The sequence below is a fragment of the Callospermophilus lateralis genome, chromosome 20 (assembly GCF_048772815.1).
Source record: "Callospermophilus lateralis isolate mCalLat2 chromosome 20, mCalLat2.hap1, whole genome shotgun sequence".
Taxonomy (NCBI): domain Eukaryota; kingdom Metazoa; phylum Chordata; class Mammalia; order Rodentia; family Sciuridae; genus Callospermophilus; species Callospermophilus lateralis.
The window spans coordinates 4,401,508-4,417,692 of record NC_135324.1 but is presented as its reverse complement, the minus strand read 5'-3'; the positions used below and the strand labels follow the sequence as shown (position 1 = coordinate 4,417,692).

The 16,185-nt window shown below is 45.2% G+C and overlaps 1 protein-coding gene and 1 non-coding gene across 4 annotated transcripts in view; both read left to right on the top strand.

Moving 5' to 3' along the window:
* The first annotated feature begins 468 nt into the window (after positions 1–468).
* Tsen2 (tRNA splicing endonuclease subunit 2) overlaps positions 469–16,185 on the top strand; it is a 38,918-nt gene continuing 23,201 nt past the window's right edge. For 2 of the 3 annotated variants that reach the window (XR_013089498.1, XM_076841107.1), the window contains exons 1-4: positions 469–590; positions 7,222–7,425; positions 8,957–9,038; positions 13,251–13,287. Coding sequence is in view for 2 of the 3 variants with exons in the window: in XM_076841107.1 (XP_076697222.1) it covers positions 7,240–7,425; positions 8,957–9,038; positions 13,251–13,287 (305 nt within the window). In the remaining variant the exon portion in view is untranslated. Of the gene's footprint in view, positions 591–7,221; positions 7,426–8,956; positions 9,039–9,632; positions 9,737–13,250; positions 13,288–16,185 lie in introns of those variants that run through there. The other variant, XM_076841108.1, reaches the window with a different exon arrangement.
* Positions 16,103–16,175, top strand: Trnav-gac (transfer RNA valine (anticodon GAC)). The gene has a single exon. It is a non-coding gene; the product is annotated as a tRNA-Val (tRNA).

The following is a 16,185-nucleotide window of genomic DNA, read 5'->3' as shown; positions in this document are numbered from 1 at the left end:
AGGGCACAGATGGAGATTCTAACTAGGCTGGCCTCTGGGGCTGAGGTCCTGGTTAAGATGCACAGAACAACCACAGCACCCTGGCTTTGGTCCCGCGTCCAGTAGAGAGCGCACCCCCCTCCCCAGGATGTAGCTATGCACATGCGTTCTACGACCCGCGTGTTGCACCCAGAGCTGAGCTTGGTCCCCAAGGGCCACAAGCCCTCTAATGGAATTTATGACATTGCACAGATAGCTTCGTATCTCGGGTGCAAAATGGCTCTTGCAGGATCGCTGAGAGGAATCAAGGAGAACAGCATCTGAGCAAAGAGGCCGTCCGCACAACGCCAAGGAAAGAGAGAAGGAAACCCAGGACCCGCAGATCCAGCTGCAGCCTCCGCTCGCAGCCCCGCGGGTGCAGAGAACACCCGCCTTCGGGCCTTGCGCAGGCGCACTCCGCTAAGACCGCGGCGGGATGGGCGGGGCGTGCCGCAGTTCTGCGGCTGCGCACTCGGCTCGCTTTGCGGCCGCGCTGCTTGACGGCAGCGGCGTCTGCCCGCCCTCCCCGGCCGGCGTTCCCAGGTAACGGAAAGCGCGTGGCGCTGAGGAAGGTAAGGTTCCAGAGGAGCTGGCGGCTTCCCGACGCGTGGGGCGCCGCGGCCCGGTCTGGTGGGCGAATTCCGCATCCCGAAGAGACAGGGTTCCTACGGAAGCCCTCCAGGGCGAGGGCGGAAAGGGCCCAGAGACTTTCTCGGGTCCCAGAGGCCGATTTCCCGGGTGGGCCGGGCTTGGAGCGCGAGGCCCCTCCGCCCACCTGTAGCGCTCGGTGTCACGGGGGACCCTGGAGCCTGCACACCCCGGGAATTTTCGGGAAGGTTTATTGGCTGCAAGTTCCAGGGGGGGCTTGGAGCTTTACATTTTTATAGGAGTCAAGTCAGAGGTTATTTTTTCCCCCCTTGAATTCACAGAAAATGCTTTTTATCCTTTTTTTTTTTTTTTTTTTTTGATTAGTCTGAGGTTTTACAAAAGCAGAAGTGACATCATCATCCAAGTCCGCGGCCACACTTCGTTTTTTTTTTTTTTTGCAAGACAGAGTAACTTATGTCTCCCAAGAAATAGGAAGTCCCATCCCACGTTGAATTTTTTTTTTTTTTTTTTTGGTAGAAAAGAGGAACTTGTGTGTTTTAAATGTGGTGGGGGGGGTTCTGCTTCATTGTGGTAAGGGTCTTCTGGGTGGGAGTCTCTGATCGTCTTCAGGTTCTTCGTGGGGACACTGAGCCTTGTCCTGCACTAGGGGCTTGGGGTGTCCATCAGTGTCTGTGCCCCTGAGGAGCCTCAGCCTCTAGTGGGGTTGGGGCAAGGGGGACCCAAAGGCAAGGAAACCATCAAAGGGACAAGTGAAGACAAAAAGTGGTGCTGCCCAGGGTGTGGCCTATGCGCAGTTGTTTATTGCAGTTGCATCCACCATCTGGTGAGCACATCCCAAGTGGTGGGACTTGTAAGGTTCCTTCTGCACTAAATTACCCATTTAATTCTGACAGCACCCTTCAAAGGTTGGTCCTTTGTTTATGTGTCTTATATGTTGTAACTTGAAAGCTCCCCAGAGGCAGGATTTGTTTGCCTTATCCCTTTCATCCTTGTTTCCCTGAGCCCAGGAGGTATTGCAATTGGAGCTGGGTGTTTTTAAATCAGGAGACAGAGAGCTTTGCTGGGTGGGAGGCATGTTTGGCACCTGGTCCTAGGGGGTTGGAAAAAATTAAGTGGAACCATTTCCTCCCCTGTCATTTGTTCTTGGATAGGCTTTTACTCAGCCTCTAAAAGGTGTCAAGTTGTTGGCACAAGGAAAGAATAAAGAACAGGCGCTTGCTTTTGATAGAAAGTAAATATACTTAACCCAGGCATGACGGGGTTTGGGAAATGAAAAGTAACGATCCTTTTTAGGATCACTCAGCCCCCTCCCCCACTTTTCTCATCTGTACATTGGGAATAAGAATAGTACTTGAGCCAGTCGTGGTGGCCCACGCCTGTAATCTCAGCAGCTTGGGAGGCTGAGGCAGGAGGATCACAAGCTTCTGGCTAGTCAGGCCAACTTAAGTGAAACCCTGTCTCAAAGGGCTGGAGAGGTAGCTCAGTGGTAGAGCACTTGCCTAGCATGTGCAAGGCCCTGGCTTCCATCCCCAGCACCAGAAAATCAGCAACAACAAACACAACCTTTGCTTGCAAACTCCCTAGCTACTGACCCCATCTTACCTATTCATTTTCCCATGCTTCAGATAGGCTTCCTCTTTAGCCCAGTCTAGTTACCATGCCCTCCCTCCCTGCCTTCTCTCTTATGTCCCTGAGCAGTGGGAGCTTTGGCTATAAATGACCTGTCTTCTTTGAGCCTCCCTTTCCTTGTCTGTGATTTGAAATGAGGATCGCAGCTCTCACAGGTCACGTGTGCGCGCATGGTACAGGTCTGATCCTCAGCATCACAAAAAAAAAAATATATATATATATATACACACACACACACACACACACACACAATTTAGTGGTCTTAATATATTCAGCATTGGGCAGCTATTACACTGTAGTCTAATTTTAGAATATTTTCATCACCCCCCACCAAAAAAAATAAATCCCATATTATTAGCATGGCTCCTCATTCCCCTTTCCCCAGTCCCTGGCAACCACCAATTCATCTCCAGGGATTTGCCTTTTCTGGATAGTTCATATTTATAGTCTCATGTGATCTTTTGTACCTGGCTTCTTTTTTTTAATATTTATTTTTTAGTTATAGGTGGACACAATATCTTTATTTTTTTTAGGAGGTGCTAGGGACTGAACCCAATACCTCACACATGCTAGGCAAGCGCTCTACCTCTGAGCCACAAACCCAGTCCCGTATCTGGCTTCTTTCACTCAGCATAACACTTTCAAGGCTGATTCATGTTGTAGAATGTACCAGGACCTTTTCCTTTTTTATGGCCAAATAATATTCTATGATATGGATAGAGCACATTTTGTCAGCCAGTTATCTGTTAATGGACACTTGGGTGGCTCCCATTTTTTGGCTATGATGAATAATATGACTGAACTTTTGTGTACAAATTTTGCCATGAACATATGTTGTCAGTCCTAAATCTGCACATAGGAGTGAAATCGCTGGATCATATGATGACTCTCTGTTTGACTTCTTGTTGGTGGTGATACTAGGGGTTGAATCCAGAGGTGCTTTATCACTGAACTGCATCCCCAGATCTTTTTACTTATTTTTTTTATTATTATTATTTTAATTGTAAATGGACACAATACCTTTGTTTTATTTTTATGTGGTGCTGAGAATTAAACCTAGTGCCTCACATGTGCCAGGCAAGCGCTCCACCAAGCCACAACCCCAGTCCCTTATTTTTTATCTTGAGACAGGTTCTAAGTTGCCCAGGCTGACCTTGTACTTGCAGTCCTCCGGCCTTAGCCTCCAAAGTAGCTGGGATTACAGGGATGTGCCTCCTATGCTTGACTATATTTGACATTTTAAGGGCTTGCCCCACAGATCTGCAGTCCTGTTCAATTTGAAGATGAAGAAACTGGGTTGTGCAAGGCCACAGAACAATAATGACAGCTTGCATGTATGAAAGACTCTCATGATTTGAGCCAGAGTTTTGATGCACATATTATTGTCACATAGGCAGGACTTTGTTGTTGTTGTTCTTTGTTTTTTTGGTGCCAGGGATTGAACCCTCCTGAGCCACATTCCCACCCCTTTTTATTTTTTGAGACAGTCTCATTAAGTTGCTCAGGATCTTGCTAAATTGCTGGGGCTGGGCTTGAACTTGTGATCCTCCTACCTTAGTCTCCCAAACTGCTGGGATTACAGGCATGCACCACCGCACACAGTACATAGGCACAATTCACCCTGAAACTGGATTATGAGGTTAACTGTTTTTTCTAGGGACCCTTGTCTTGGGTTGAGAAGTTTTCCCTTGGCATCCACAGGGAATTGGTTCCAGGACCCCCAATGGATACCGAAATCTGAGGATGCTCAAGTCCCTTCTATGAAGTGGTGTAGTGTTTGTATGTAACCTCAGCACAACCTTCTATATACTTAAACCATCTCGAGAGCACTTATCATACAGTGTAAATTCTTTATGAATGGTAGTTAAACTTACTGTTAGGGAAATAATGACAAGGGTCTGCAGGGAGAAGGTCAGTACACATTTACCATATGTCACTTTTATTCCTGCATCTTTTCTCTCAGGGATGCATCCATGGATATAGAACTAGTGAATATAGAGTCTAGCTGTATGTATCTTGTTCATTCTGTTTCCTGAAGATCTTTGACTAATAAACAAGGGTTTATTAGGAAGTAATTAATTTTTATCAAGAAGTGGAGAATATTTAAGATATTACCAAGAATGCAGTTATACTGCAGAGAAATCCAATTATCAGTAATCAATATTCCTAACTGCAGATCATTGATCTTAGGACTCAGCTACATTGTTTTGACGTAGCTGAAATACACAAAATTTGACTGATTTAAATATGAAGGAGTTTTCAGAGGGCGGCCATCTCCAAACTTGGTGATGCCTTAGAATCATCCAAATCCCAGGTTTCCACTGTCAGATTTTAGATCCAGTAAATCAGTCTCACAATTCAGTCTTGATTTTTTAAGCAGATGACAGCAATTCAAAAAAAAAAAAAAATCCAAACAAGGCAAGAACTGAACAGAGGTTCAGCGATAAACCTGACAATCTGATAAGTCCAGATTGTTCCTGGAAATCCCTGAGAGTTCCCTTACTGGGGACCAACATCCTGCTTCAGAAACGCTAACACAGCGTTGTTTATTTTCAGTTTTGGAATAAATTGTTTTTTTCTTCAGTTGAGTACTAGATGTGATAGTTGGCCTGGATGGTAGCCTAAGTCATCAAGTAAAGTGAAAGTCTAGTCACAGTGCCCTTGCCCATCAGTATACAGTAGGCATGGTTTTGTCACAAACACTACACAGCAATAGGTATGTGCATCAATACATACAGTGATGCTCAGCATGTATCCCATTGAGGGACCTTGACTAGTAATTAAATTATTCTAAACCAGGCATGGTGGCTCACGCCTGTGATCCCAGCTACTCAGGAGGCTAAGGCAGGAGGATCGCACATTCAAGGCCAGCCTCAGCCACTTAGTGAGACCCTGTCTCAAAATAAAATAAAAAGGGCTGGGGATTCAGCTCACTGTAGGGGTGCTTGCCTAGCATGTGCGAGGCCCTGCATTCCGTCTCCAGTACTAGGGGTGGGGGTCCCAGGAAAAGGAAAGAAAAGAAAAATTATTCTAGCGTGTTGCTGCTAGAACAGATCGGCAATTCTAGGAGGGTTGTGACTTCCGAGTTTCTTTGTAATCGATTTATCAATTCTTCTACCTCTTCTTCATACTGTGTTTTTCTGTGTCTTCATTTCATTCCACAACTACTTCCTTGAGCATTTACACCAAGGCATCATCACGAATTGGACAAGGCTTTTCATTTCTTCTTAGTGGTCGTGGAAACTTTGAAGCTACTCACCCCCTCTTCCCCCAACTGTGGCCACATCCTGGATGTCCCAGGCCCTCGTCCATTGTCTGATAGGTGCTGGTGTGGAATATGGGCACCTAGATGAGCTGACCGTTTTTTGTCCCTTGAGAGGGGCTTGGAGTCTGGCAGGTTAAATATGTGTATTACTCACACATTCATTCATCCGCCTTGCCTGAGCTCTCAGTTTAAATCCAGTTCAGACCCGATGCTGAGAGAACAGCAGGTTCCTGTCTCCCACCTGGTGACAGGCCATCCGCTGCTCCTTGAGCTAGTGATTAACTTTTGCATGCACTTGGGCTCTCCTGAGTTAAATGCCTCTGGAGTGTACAAGGCGCTCAACTCATAGGATGGCACCCCACCCCCGCCCATTTTGCTCTCTCTGACTTACTTTAAACTGGGAGCTGATTGGCCCAATGTCTAAACTAGATTTTAAGGTCCTCTTTGGGAAAATAAGGTGCTCACTAGGTTTAATTTGTTGAGGACAAGGTCTCCCTTGGTTTTATCTTGGTAGCCTCAGCACCTCTGAATATTAGGAGCCCCAGGAAGGTGCTGAGCGAAACAATGGCCGTAATCCTTACAGGCAAAAACCCTATTGTGCCTGCTCCCAGGAGACCTAGCATGGTGACTTTGAGCACTAAGCCTCAGTGTGGTTCACTGTAGGTACACATAAAACTGATGATTTCCTGGAGTTTGGAGGATTGAAATGTTCCTGATGACTGTGGTTTTTATTTTTTATTTTTTTTTTAGTTTTAGGTGGACACAATATCTTTATTTTATTTTAATGTGGTGCTGAGAATCAAACCAAGTGCCTCACACAAACTAGGCGAACACGCTACCACTTGAGCCACATCCCCAGCCCTGATTTTTTTTTTAATATTTACTTTTTAGCTGTAGTTGGACACAATATCTTTATTTTATTTTTTTATTTTTTTATGTGATGCTGAGGATCAAACCCAGGGCCTCACACATGCTAGGTAAGCACTCTACCACTGAGCCACAATCCTGGCCCCTTGTTTTTTTTTGTTTTGTTTTGTAGTACTGAGAACCAAACCCAGGGCCTTCCACCACTGAGCTATATCCCCAGACTTTTTCACTTTATTTTGAGACAGGCTGGCCATGAACTTACAGTCCTCCTGCCTCAGCCTCCCAAGTGGCCAGGATGTGCCCAGCTGTACCGTGTTCTTTTGTTGGGTCAAGAGGGGTACCAGGGATTGAACTCAGGGACACTCAACCACTGAGCCCCATCTCCAGCCCTGTTTGGTATTTTATTTAGAGACAGGGTCTCACTGAGTTTCTTAGTGCCTCAGTAGGTTGCTGAGGCTGGCTTTGAACTTTCGATCCTCCAGCCTCAGCCTCCCAAGCTGCTACGATTATAGGTGTGTACCATTGCACCCAACTTATACCATGTTCTTGATCGTTCCATGCCTCTTAATTAATCACTTTATAGATACTGGGCTTTTTTTATATGTTTTTAGTTGCAGATGGACACAATACCTTTATTTTGTTTATTTAGGTTTTTTTTTTTTATGGTGCTGGGGATCGACCTAGTTCCTCACGAGTGCTAGGCAAGCGCTCTACTACTGAGCCCCAATCCCAGCCCATAAATGCTGGTTTTAGCAAAGACTACAAAGTTTTTGGCTCTGTGCTTCTCATCATTGTCACTACTGATGGACTGTCCTCCTCATCTGCTCTTTAAGGAACAGTTGCCCTGAAGAATGGCGGAAGCGGTTTTCCACGCCCCAAAGAGGAAAAGGAGAGTGTTTGAGAACTATGAGTCTCCACTGCCAGTCCCTCTTGGTCAGGACCAAGATCCTAAGAAATTCAGAATCTTCCGCGCGGAAATAATCAACAACAACGTGATTGTGAGGAGCCCCGAGGACATTAAGCAGCTGTATGGGAAGGTAAGTTTGACCTTGGCAGGTGCCTGACCCTGAGAAGGCTGTCCCTTCCCTCCTGTCCCCTCGAACTGACCATCAGAGTGCGGCTTCCTCCCTCGCAGCGTGGTCCGTGCACCCAGGGGGTGATGAGGTGGCAGACGCAGACCTGCCTCAGACGTGCAGTGGGGTCATTGGCTTGGCCGTTCTCATCTGTCAATCTGTCAGAGGCCGCACATGTTCACTGCACAGACAAACAGAAGACCCAGGATGTGTGGGAATGTGACAAACACAGGAAGCCCCCACTCGCCATCGCAGTCCCAGCCGTAGCCAGAGAGTGGCACTGATCCCAGACAGACAGACAGACAGACAGAGATGGTTTCAGAGTGCCCCCCCACCCCGCTCCTCCTCTGCTTCTTTCCTGGCCCTGCAAGTTCTTAGATGAGGTCAAGTTCTAGTTTTTACTGTTGTCTAGCACTAATGGGTTTGTGTGAGGGCTGGCTGGTCGTTGGCCTTCTCTCTTTCTGTTTCATGGTCTGTTTTGTTTTGTTCTCGTATTTTCCGTAGCCTGTTCATCACCAGGGGCATTTTTACAACCAGCTTGACTGCTGTGTGGCTTATGGCCCCTCACCCATAGTTAATATCTAGTCCAGGATTATAAATTCATAAGGTGGTGCAGCCATCATCACAATCCTATTTTAATTTTTTTAATTTTTTATTCTTTTTTAGTTGTAGTTGGACACAGTACCTTTATTCCATTCATTTATTTTTATGTGGTGCTGAGGATCGAACCCAGGGCCCTGTGCATGCTAGGCGAGCGCTCTACCGCTGAGCCACAATCCCAGCCCCTATTTTAATATTTTAGGTGCTTTTTCTCCCAAACCCAGGGCATCGTGTATGCTCCACACAAGCTCTACTGCTGAGCTCCCTCCCCAGCCCACGGTCTGGTTTTAAAATGTCCCCATCGCCATAGAAAGTTCTTTGTGCCGTCACACTTCACCCCTGCACCCACTCCCAGCCAGGACCTCCACTGGTGAGCTTCCTGTCTCTGTACGTGTGCCTTCTCTGGAGATGTTATAGAAGAGTGGGTGGCCTTCATGCGGGTAAAATGCGAAGACCCCACTAGGTCCTGTTTCCCCACAGCTCCTCAGAGAAGCCTTCATTTGCAAGCGGCTTCCTAAGGGCCGTGCTCAGTCTGTATTCTAGTTAGTTATGCCGTCTACAGTGGAAGGAAAAGGGTGTCCCTTTTGTTATTTCAATCCTCTATGTGTTTATGACCAAAAGGAGAAGATGTCTCTGTCACCCTCAATCTGTCATTTCCAGATTGAAATCATTAGTAATGAGGTAAATGAGGGGCACTGAAAACTTAAACTTTATTCTTCAAAAGACTAGAGACATAAAACCCTGAAGTCAACATGAATCACTGTGACATTGTCAGAGGGGAAACAGAGCAGCGAAAAGTGGGGTGAACCTCTTGCCAGCCCGATTGCTGATATTCCTCCCCAGCTACAAAAAGTGGGTAACTGAACATGAACTTTGTTTTCTCCCTTTTCAAAAGGGCTACTTTGGAAAAGGCATTCTTTCCAGAAGCCGACCGAACTTCACAATTTCAGATCCTAAGCTGGTCGCTAGGTGGAAAGGTAAGCTCCTACATCATTCAGTTCTTTGGCAAATTAGCATTTTCTTTCATTTGTGATCACATGTCTCAGGTGAGTAAAGTTCTAGAGGAGAGTGACAGGGCACACTGACAACTTTACTGTCCAGAAGAGCAACTAAGATTATTCTTATCAAAAGAAAAGTGTTCTTGCTGGGCATGGTGGCGCACACCTGTAATCCCCATGGCTCAGGAGGCTGAGGCAGGAGGATCGAGAGTTCAAAGCCAGCCTCAGCAAAAAGCGAGGCCCTAAGAAACTCAGTGAGACCCTGTCTCTAAATAAATACAAAATAGGGCTGGGGATGGGGCTGAGTGCCCCTGGGTTCAATCCCTGGGACTCCCCCCCCCAAAAAAAAGGGGGGGGTTCTTACGATAGCTGAACATGTGTTTCACCTTATTTCTGGAATTATCAAAAGTGTTGTTCAAACTTTGCTGTTAAGCTTTGCCCAGCAGAGTCCTGTGTGCTTGGCAGTAATTAAGTGCTTGTTTACCTGTGGTACTATGTAAAATGAGTTTTGTATTTTATTTTCAAAAATAGAATTTATAACAAGAAACATGACATAATTTATCTTTCTCTAAGGAACGCTCATGGTAGTTATTGAAGAATCAATATCCAGGTGCACTGGTGCACGCCTGTGATCCTAGTGACTCTGAAGGCTGAAACAGGAGGATTGGAAGTTCAAGGTCAGCCTGGGCAACTTACCAAGACCTGTCTTAAAATTAAAAAAAATTTAAAAAGGGATGGGGCTGTAGCTCAGTGGTAGAGCCCCCCTGGGTTCAATCCCCAATGGGAGGTCGGGGTGCAGAAACCAACAGCAACACGTTCAAGCATAATTAGAAAGGATTTTTTAAACTCCTCACCCCCACCCCCAGGGAACCAGGGCAATTGCTCACCATGGAGCTACACCCCCAGCCCTTTTATTTTTTATTTTATTTTGAGATGGGTTCACACTAAGCTGTCCAAGCTGGCCTCCATCTTGCCATCCTCAGACTCCCAAGTTGCTCGGATTATAAGTGTGCACCACTGCATCCAGATTTTTAGGAAAAAAAAAATTAATAAAAAGATGGAGAAGGGGTTGCTGCTGTAGCTCAGTGGTAGAGCACTTGCCTAGCTTGTGCAAGGCACTGGGTTCCATCCTCAGCACCACTTAAATAAAATAAAGATATAAAAAAATAATAATAATATTAAAAAAAGAAAAAGGTGGAGAAATAAAAAATGCACTGAGATACCATTTCAGCAGTCAGGCAAAACTCCAAAAGTTTGGCCATATAAGTAGAATCCTACAATATTTCTTCCTTTGTGCCTGGCTTCGAAATGTTTCCAAGGTTCATCCCTCCCTAGCAGATATCAGAACTCTATTCCTTTTCGTGACCAAATAATATTTATTCCACTGTATGAACGAACCAAATTTTTTTTTTTTAATTCATTCATCTATTAACAAACAGATTGTTTCTACGTTTAGGCTGTTGCAAATAATTCTGTTGTGACCATTGGTCTACAGTATCTGTTTGGCTCTCGGTTTTCACTTCTTTACATATGACCCAGGAGTGGAATTACTGGATCATATGGTCATTTTATGTTTAATTTTTTTAAAAATTTTTTTAGTTATAGATGGGCATAATACCTTTATTTTTTATTTTTACGTGGTTCTGGGGATCGAACCCAGTGGCTCACGCATGCTAGGCAAGTGCCGTACCATTGAGCCACAACCCCAGCCCTATGTTTAATTTTTAATAGTCATTCTAATGGATGTGAAGTGTTTTTTGTTTTCAGTGAAGTCCAATTTATCTATTTTTTTTTTCTTTTATTGCTTGTACTTTTGGTCTTATATTTAAAAACTATCACCAAATCCAACTTTGGCAGATTTTCGTGTTCTTTTTTTTTTTTTTTTTTGGCCCATATTTTTCATTGGTATATTATAATTGTACCTAGTGGTAGGATTCCTTGTTCCATATTTGTGCATACACATAGTATGGTTTGGCTTTTCTGTCTCCTAATAATTTTGTACTTTTAGCTTTTGAGTTAGGACTTTGTTGCATTTTGAGTTAATTTTTGTAGATGGCACGAGGTGACGGTCCAATTTCATCTTTTTGTGTTTGCATATCTGATTGTCTCAACATATAAATTTACTTTTAACCTAGCAGTCCCACTTCAGGAATTTATTTTCAAGAGACATTAGCAAAAGTTGAAAAGAAACAGCACAGGGCTGTCTGGCAGCACTGTCTCTACTATCCAAAGAAACGGAGCAGCCCAAATGTCCATCAAAAAGGAGAGTGGCCTCAACTCCAGCCTCAATTCCAGCATGTTCATGTAGTGAGTACTCTAGAGATGCACAGGAGGGGCCTCTGGGGTGCATTATTAAATGAAAAGAGCCAGGTAAAGGAATGTGCAGTGTGCTGTCGTTCATCCAAACAGGAAAGTATTATGCTTTTTTTTTTTAATATTTATTTTTTAGTTGTAATTGAACCTTTATTTTATTTATTTATTTTTATGTGGTGCTGAGGATCGAACCCAGGGCTTTTACACGTGGTAGGCAAGCACTCTACAACCCAGGGCTTTTACACGTGGTAGGCAGCCCCATATTATGCTTTTTAAATATGAAAGGATTGAGGAGATATTTAATCCAATTTAAACATTACACAATGTAGACACGTGTGAAAACATCACATTATCCCCATTAATATGCACAATTTTGCTGAGCGCAGTGGTGCACACCTGTCACCCCAGAGGCTCAAGAGGCTGAGGCAGGAGGATAGAGAGTTCAAAGCCAGCCTCAGTAAAAGCGAGGCCCTAAACAACTCAGTGAGACCCTGTCTCTAAATAAAATACAGAATTGGGCTGGGGACGTGGCTTAGTGGTCAAGTGCCCCAGAGTTCAATCCCTAGTACAAAAAAAAAAAGCACAATTTTTTTTTTTTTTTGAGAGAATTTTTTTTTTAAACATTTATTTTTAGTTTTTGGTGGACACAACATCTTTATTTTATTTTTATGTGGTGCTGAGGATTGAACCCAGTGCCCCACACATGCCAGGTGAGCATGCTACCACTTGAGCCACATCCCCAGCCCCTGTTTTACATATTTGATTAAAAAAATGAATTTAAAAATTACTATGAAAGGATAAGCCATAATTTTTTTAAATTCCTATGGAAAGAGATGAAACAGGATGGAGAGACGTGAGATCTTATAGATTGAACTTGGGAATCTTATAAATGTATTACATGATTGCAAAACAAAGTTTAGTTTAGTTTAGTTTAGTTTGTTTTTTGGGATGGGGGTTGAACTACTGAGCCACATCCCTGGTGCTTTTTATTTTAAGACACAGTCTCTCTAAGTTGCTGAGGCTGGCCTCAAATTTACAGACCTCCTACCTCAGCTTCCTGAGCGGCTGGGATTACAGACTTGCACCCCCTGCCTGGAAACCAAGTTAAATTGTAAAAAGCAACTTTTTTTTTTTTTTTTTAAATAAAGGTGAAATAACTGAATTAGTATATCACTGTTGGTTGTGTAACCACCCAGGGAGAAACTATTTTAAGTAACTTTTAAGTATTTTAAGTACAATAATTCGTGCAATCCTAATAGGGTCCACTCTGCCAGTTTTCTCTTGTCACAATGATGCTGCTTAATAAACCACCTGAAATTCATCAGCTGTCAACAGCAACCCTGCTGCTCCCTAGTCTCCTGATTTGCAGAATGAGTTAGGAACAGAACAGAATAAAACCCCAGTGAGCACTTAGAAAGAAAGATGTGCCATTCCTGATGGCCGGAGCGAGAGCCGGGGTCCAAAACTTTCAAGCCCACACCCCAGACCTCCCGTCGTGGAGTGCGCCTCTCTGGCTGCAGGCACACGTGAGGGCAGAGCTCCTTCTCCCGGCCTCCAGGCTCCTGTCTGGACGCTGGAATGAGCGGTCGGAGGGATGGGGGTCTCTGTCCACACCACCACTGCCTGGCAGAGCGCTGAGCAGAGCATGGTCAGAATGGTCAGTCAGAGCCCAGCAAGAATGGCCTGGTTGGCGAGCAGAGCCTGCCAGGCATGTGGGTGCAGGGAAGGATGGCACAAATTGCCCTTTAGTATAGCTCACAGGACAGAGTTAACCTCATGGACAGGCAACTTTCTCTCTTAGACCTGTAGTGGGTTTTTTTTTTTTCTCTTCTTAAGGAAAATTTGTCTGAAACTAATAGAATTGCTTTGTTGTTACAGATATGAAGACAGACTTGCCTGTAATCTCATCAAAGAAGTAAGTCACGATCCACGTTACAATTATGATCTAAGCTGGGTCTCATAGCGCACGCCTGTAATCCCAGCACCTCTAGAGGCTAAGACAGGAGGCTGGTGAATACAAGGCCAGCCTCACCAAATTAGACCCTGTCTTAAAGTTAAATATAAGGAGTAAGGATGTAGCTCAGCGGTAAAGCACCCCTGGGTTCAATCCCCAACACCAAAAAAAAATTTTTTTAATTATTATTTAATCAAATCTGTTTTGGGGTAATCTTCTGATGCAGCCTTATGACACTATTCTTCTTCTGTTTTGTTTCTGGGGTAGAGGTAGCCTTGGAAATTTTGTCTGAATTCAATGTGCATCCAATCATATTTGAAATATGTTAAGTAAAGTTTTGCATGAGTGACCCTAAGCTGATGCTTTCCCAGTCCAGTTCCTCCTGAAATGGGATGGCTGAGAGAAGGCAGGTGTGTTATGAAGTCCTGAGGCTCAGAGCTGGCCTCCCCGCTTCCGTGGGCATGTGACAGTGTCACAGAGGACCCTGTCACCCCCTTATGGACATTCTAGAAACATTCCCAATCCCAAGACACCTGCGTGGCACCCTGCTGATTCCTGCAAGGACCTGGTCCTTCTCATGTGTCCTCTTTCCTGAAACTTCTCTTCTTGCTACTGTTCCCCTTGCCGCCCCGACCCGGCCATCGGTCCTCTGGCCTTGCACTCTATGTCAACCCTCACACACTTGGATTCAGGTGTGAGTTCTGGCAGAGCAGGGACCAGGCCTTGCTCCTCTCTGGCAGGTTCCGTCTGCAGGAGCGTCTGCTAAGCACCTGGCCGAGCCCCTACCCCAGGAGGGCTGCTGCTTGGGCAGAATGTGTAGTTCAAAGCCAGCAACTCAGCGAGACCCTGTCTCCAAATAAAATATTAAAAAGGGCTGGGGATGGGGCTCAGTGGTAGAGGTTGGCCGTGTGCAAGGTCCTGGATTCCATCTCCAGCATCAAAAAAATTAAAAAGTTATTTATAATTTTAATGCAGCTATATTGAGTCAAATCAATTTGTTATTTTATTGATATTTCACAGTGCTAGGGATGGAATCCAGGGCCTCATGCATGCTGGGCAAGCGCTCTCCCTCTGAGCCGCACCCCCCAGCCCTGAACTCCACCCGCCCGGGGTGCTACATCTCTAGTCCTTTTTACTTTTTGAGGCTGGGTCTCACTAGGATGCCTAAGCTGGCCTCTAACTTGTGATCCTCCTGCCTCAGGCTCCTGAGTTGCTGGGATTATGGCATATGCCACTGCATCCAGCCCCAGTGTTGGACTTTTAATTCAGTGGTTTTTTGTATATTGTGAGTTAAGGAATTTGATGAGGGCTGTAGTGTTCAGGGTGGAGCACTTGCCTTATATATGTGAGGCCCTGGGTTTCATTCCATGGCTCTCCCAGAAAGGGCGGGTGAGTTGATGAACCTCTGGGTCCTGTGGTGGGAGCGTAGTTCATGGCCTGCCTGGCGGGCACAGGACCCTGGGCTCAAGTCCAGCGCTGGGGGAGGGGGTATATCTCTTCTTCACAAAAATATACGTTGACAGAAAAATTTGTGTTCAAATAATGGAGACTCACAGACCCAGGAAGCCTCCAGGGCCAGAGCTGTCGTCAGTGGGATGAGTTAGGATCCTTCTTAGATCTCTCCCGTGAAAGTGCTTTTAACTCTGCCCAAGTGGCCAGGTCACAGGTGACAGGACACCAGCTATCTTATGGACAGCTCCTTTCTTTTCCCACCATATAAAAAAAGTAATCCCTGTGAAAGTCCCTGTAGATAGTAGTACCAGGGTCGCCATTTTATGGGTTTAGGAAAATGAAAGCACAAAGGTGATTTGTTTTGTCACACAGTTGCAAGTGGTCAAGTTACCACGACACACAGAACGAGGGTAATGCCAGCGTCACTGCTTCCAACCACATCATGGATGTGTGTGTGTCCTTGCTGGCTCTCAGTCTTTAGAACTCAGTTCCTGGTGTGTAGGGATGCGTGCGCATCTGTCCACAGGATAAACACAGGTGTGGACAGCGTGGGGACTCTGATGATCCCTGGTAAGCAGCCACGGGTCTCTTAGGTACAGCAGAAGCCAGTCTTCTAGTTAAGGGTGGGAGCTGTAGCATTTCACAGACCATGACATCTCAGCCGACTGTACGCAGATAAGGGAAGGTGGGGAGTAAAAATTCGTCTGTCCTCTCCCAGCCAGTGATGTCCTGGGTTCTTTTTTGTTGGTACAGGGGTTGAACTCAGGGGCACTCGACCGCTGAACCACATCCCCAGCCCTATTCTGTATTTTATTTAGAAACAGGGTCTCACTGAGTTGCTTAGCACCTCACCATTGCTGAGGCTGGCTTTGAACTCGCATCCTCCTCCCTCAGCCTCCTGAGCCACTGGGATAACAGGCATGTGCACCACCACGCCTGGCGACTGATATTAAAGGCAGAGGCAGAAAGTGCTGGATGTCACCAGTTTCATTAGCCTTCTGTTGGTCCTCAGATTTCAACACAGTGGCTCTTATGCACAGGAACGCAGCCTGCAGCGTGGTTTGGCACAGGCCCTTCTTTCCAAAGGCAGGGCTTATGTTTTTACCTGTGATTTTTTTTTTTTTTTTAATAGTATGGGAAGTGTTCAGATGGAAGTATTAGAAACTATGTGCATTTTGTCATTAAAATATACCATGAAAATTATTAGAGGGAACGGGCCATTTCTTTTAGAATATTTGCACATAGCTAGATAAGCCAAATAATTTCCAATATGGTGAAGAAGCTGTTAGGTCCTATGGAAAAATATTTATGGATGGGCTGTAGCTGTGGCTGTGGCTCAGTGGTAGAGCACTTGCCTGACATGTATGAGGCCCTGGGTTCGATTCTCAGCACCACATACAAATAAAT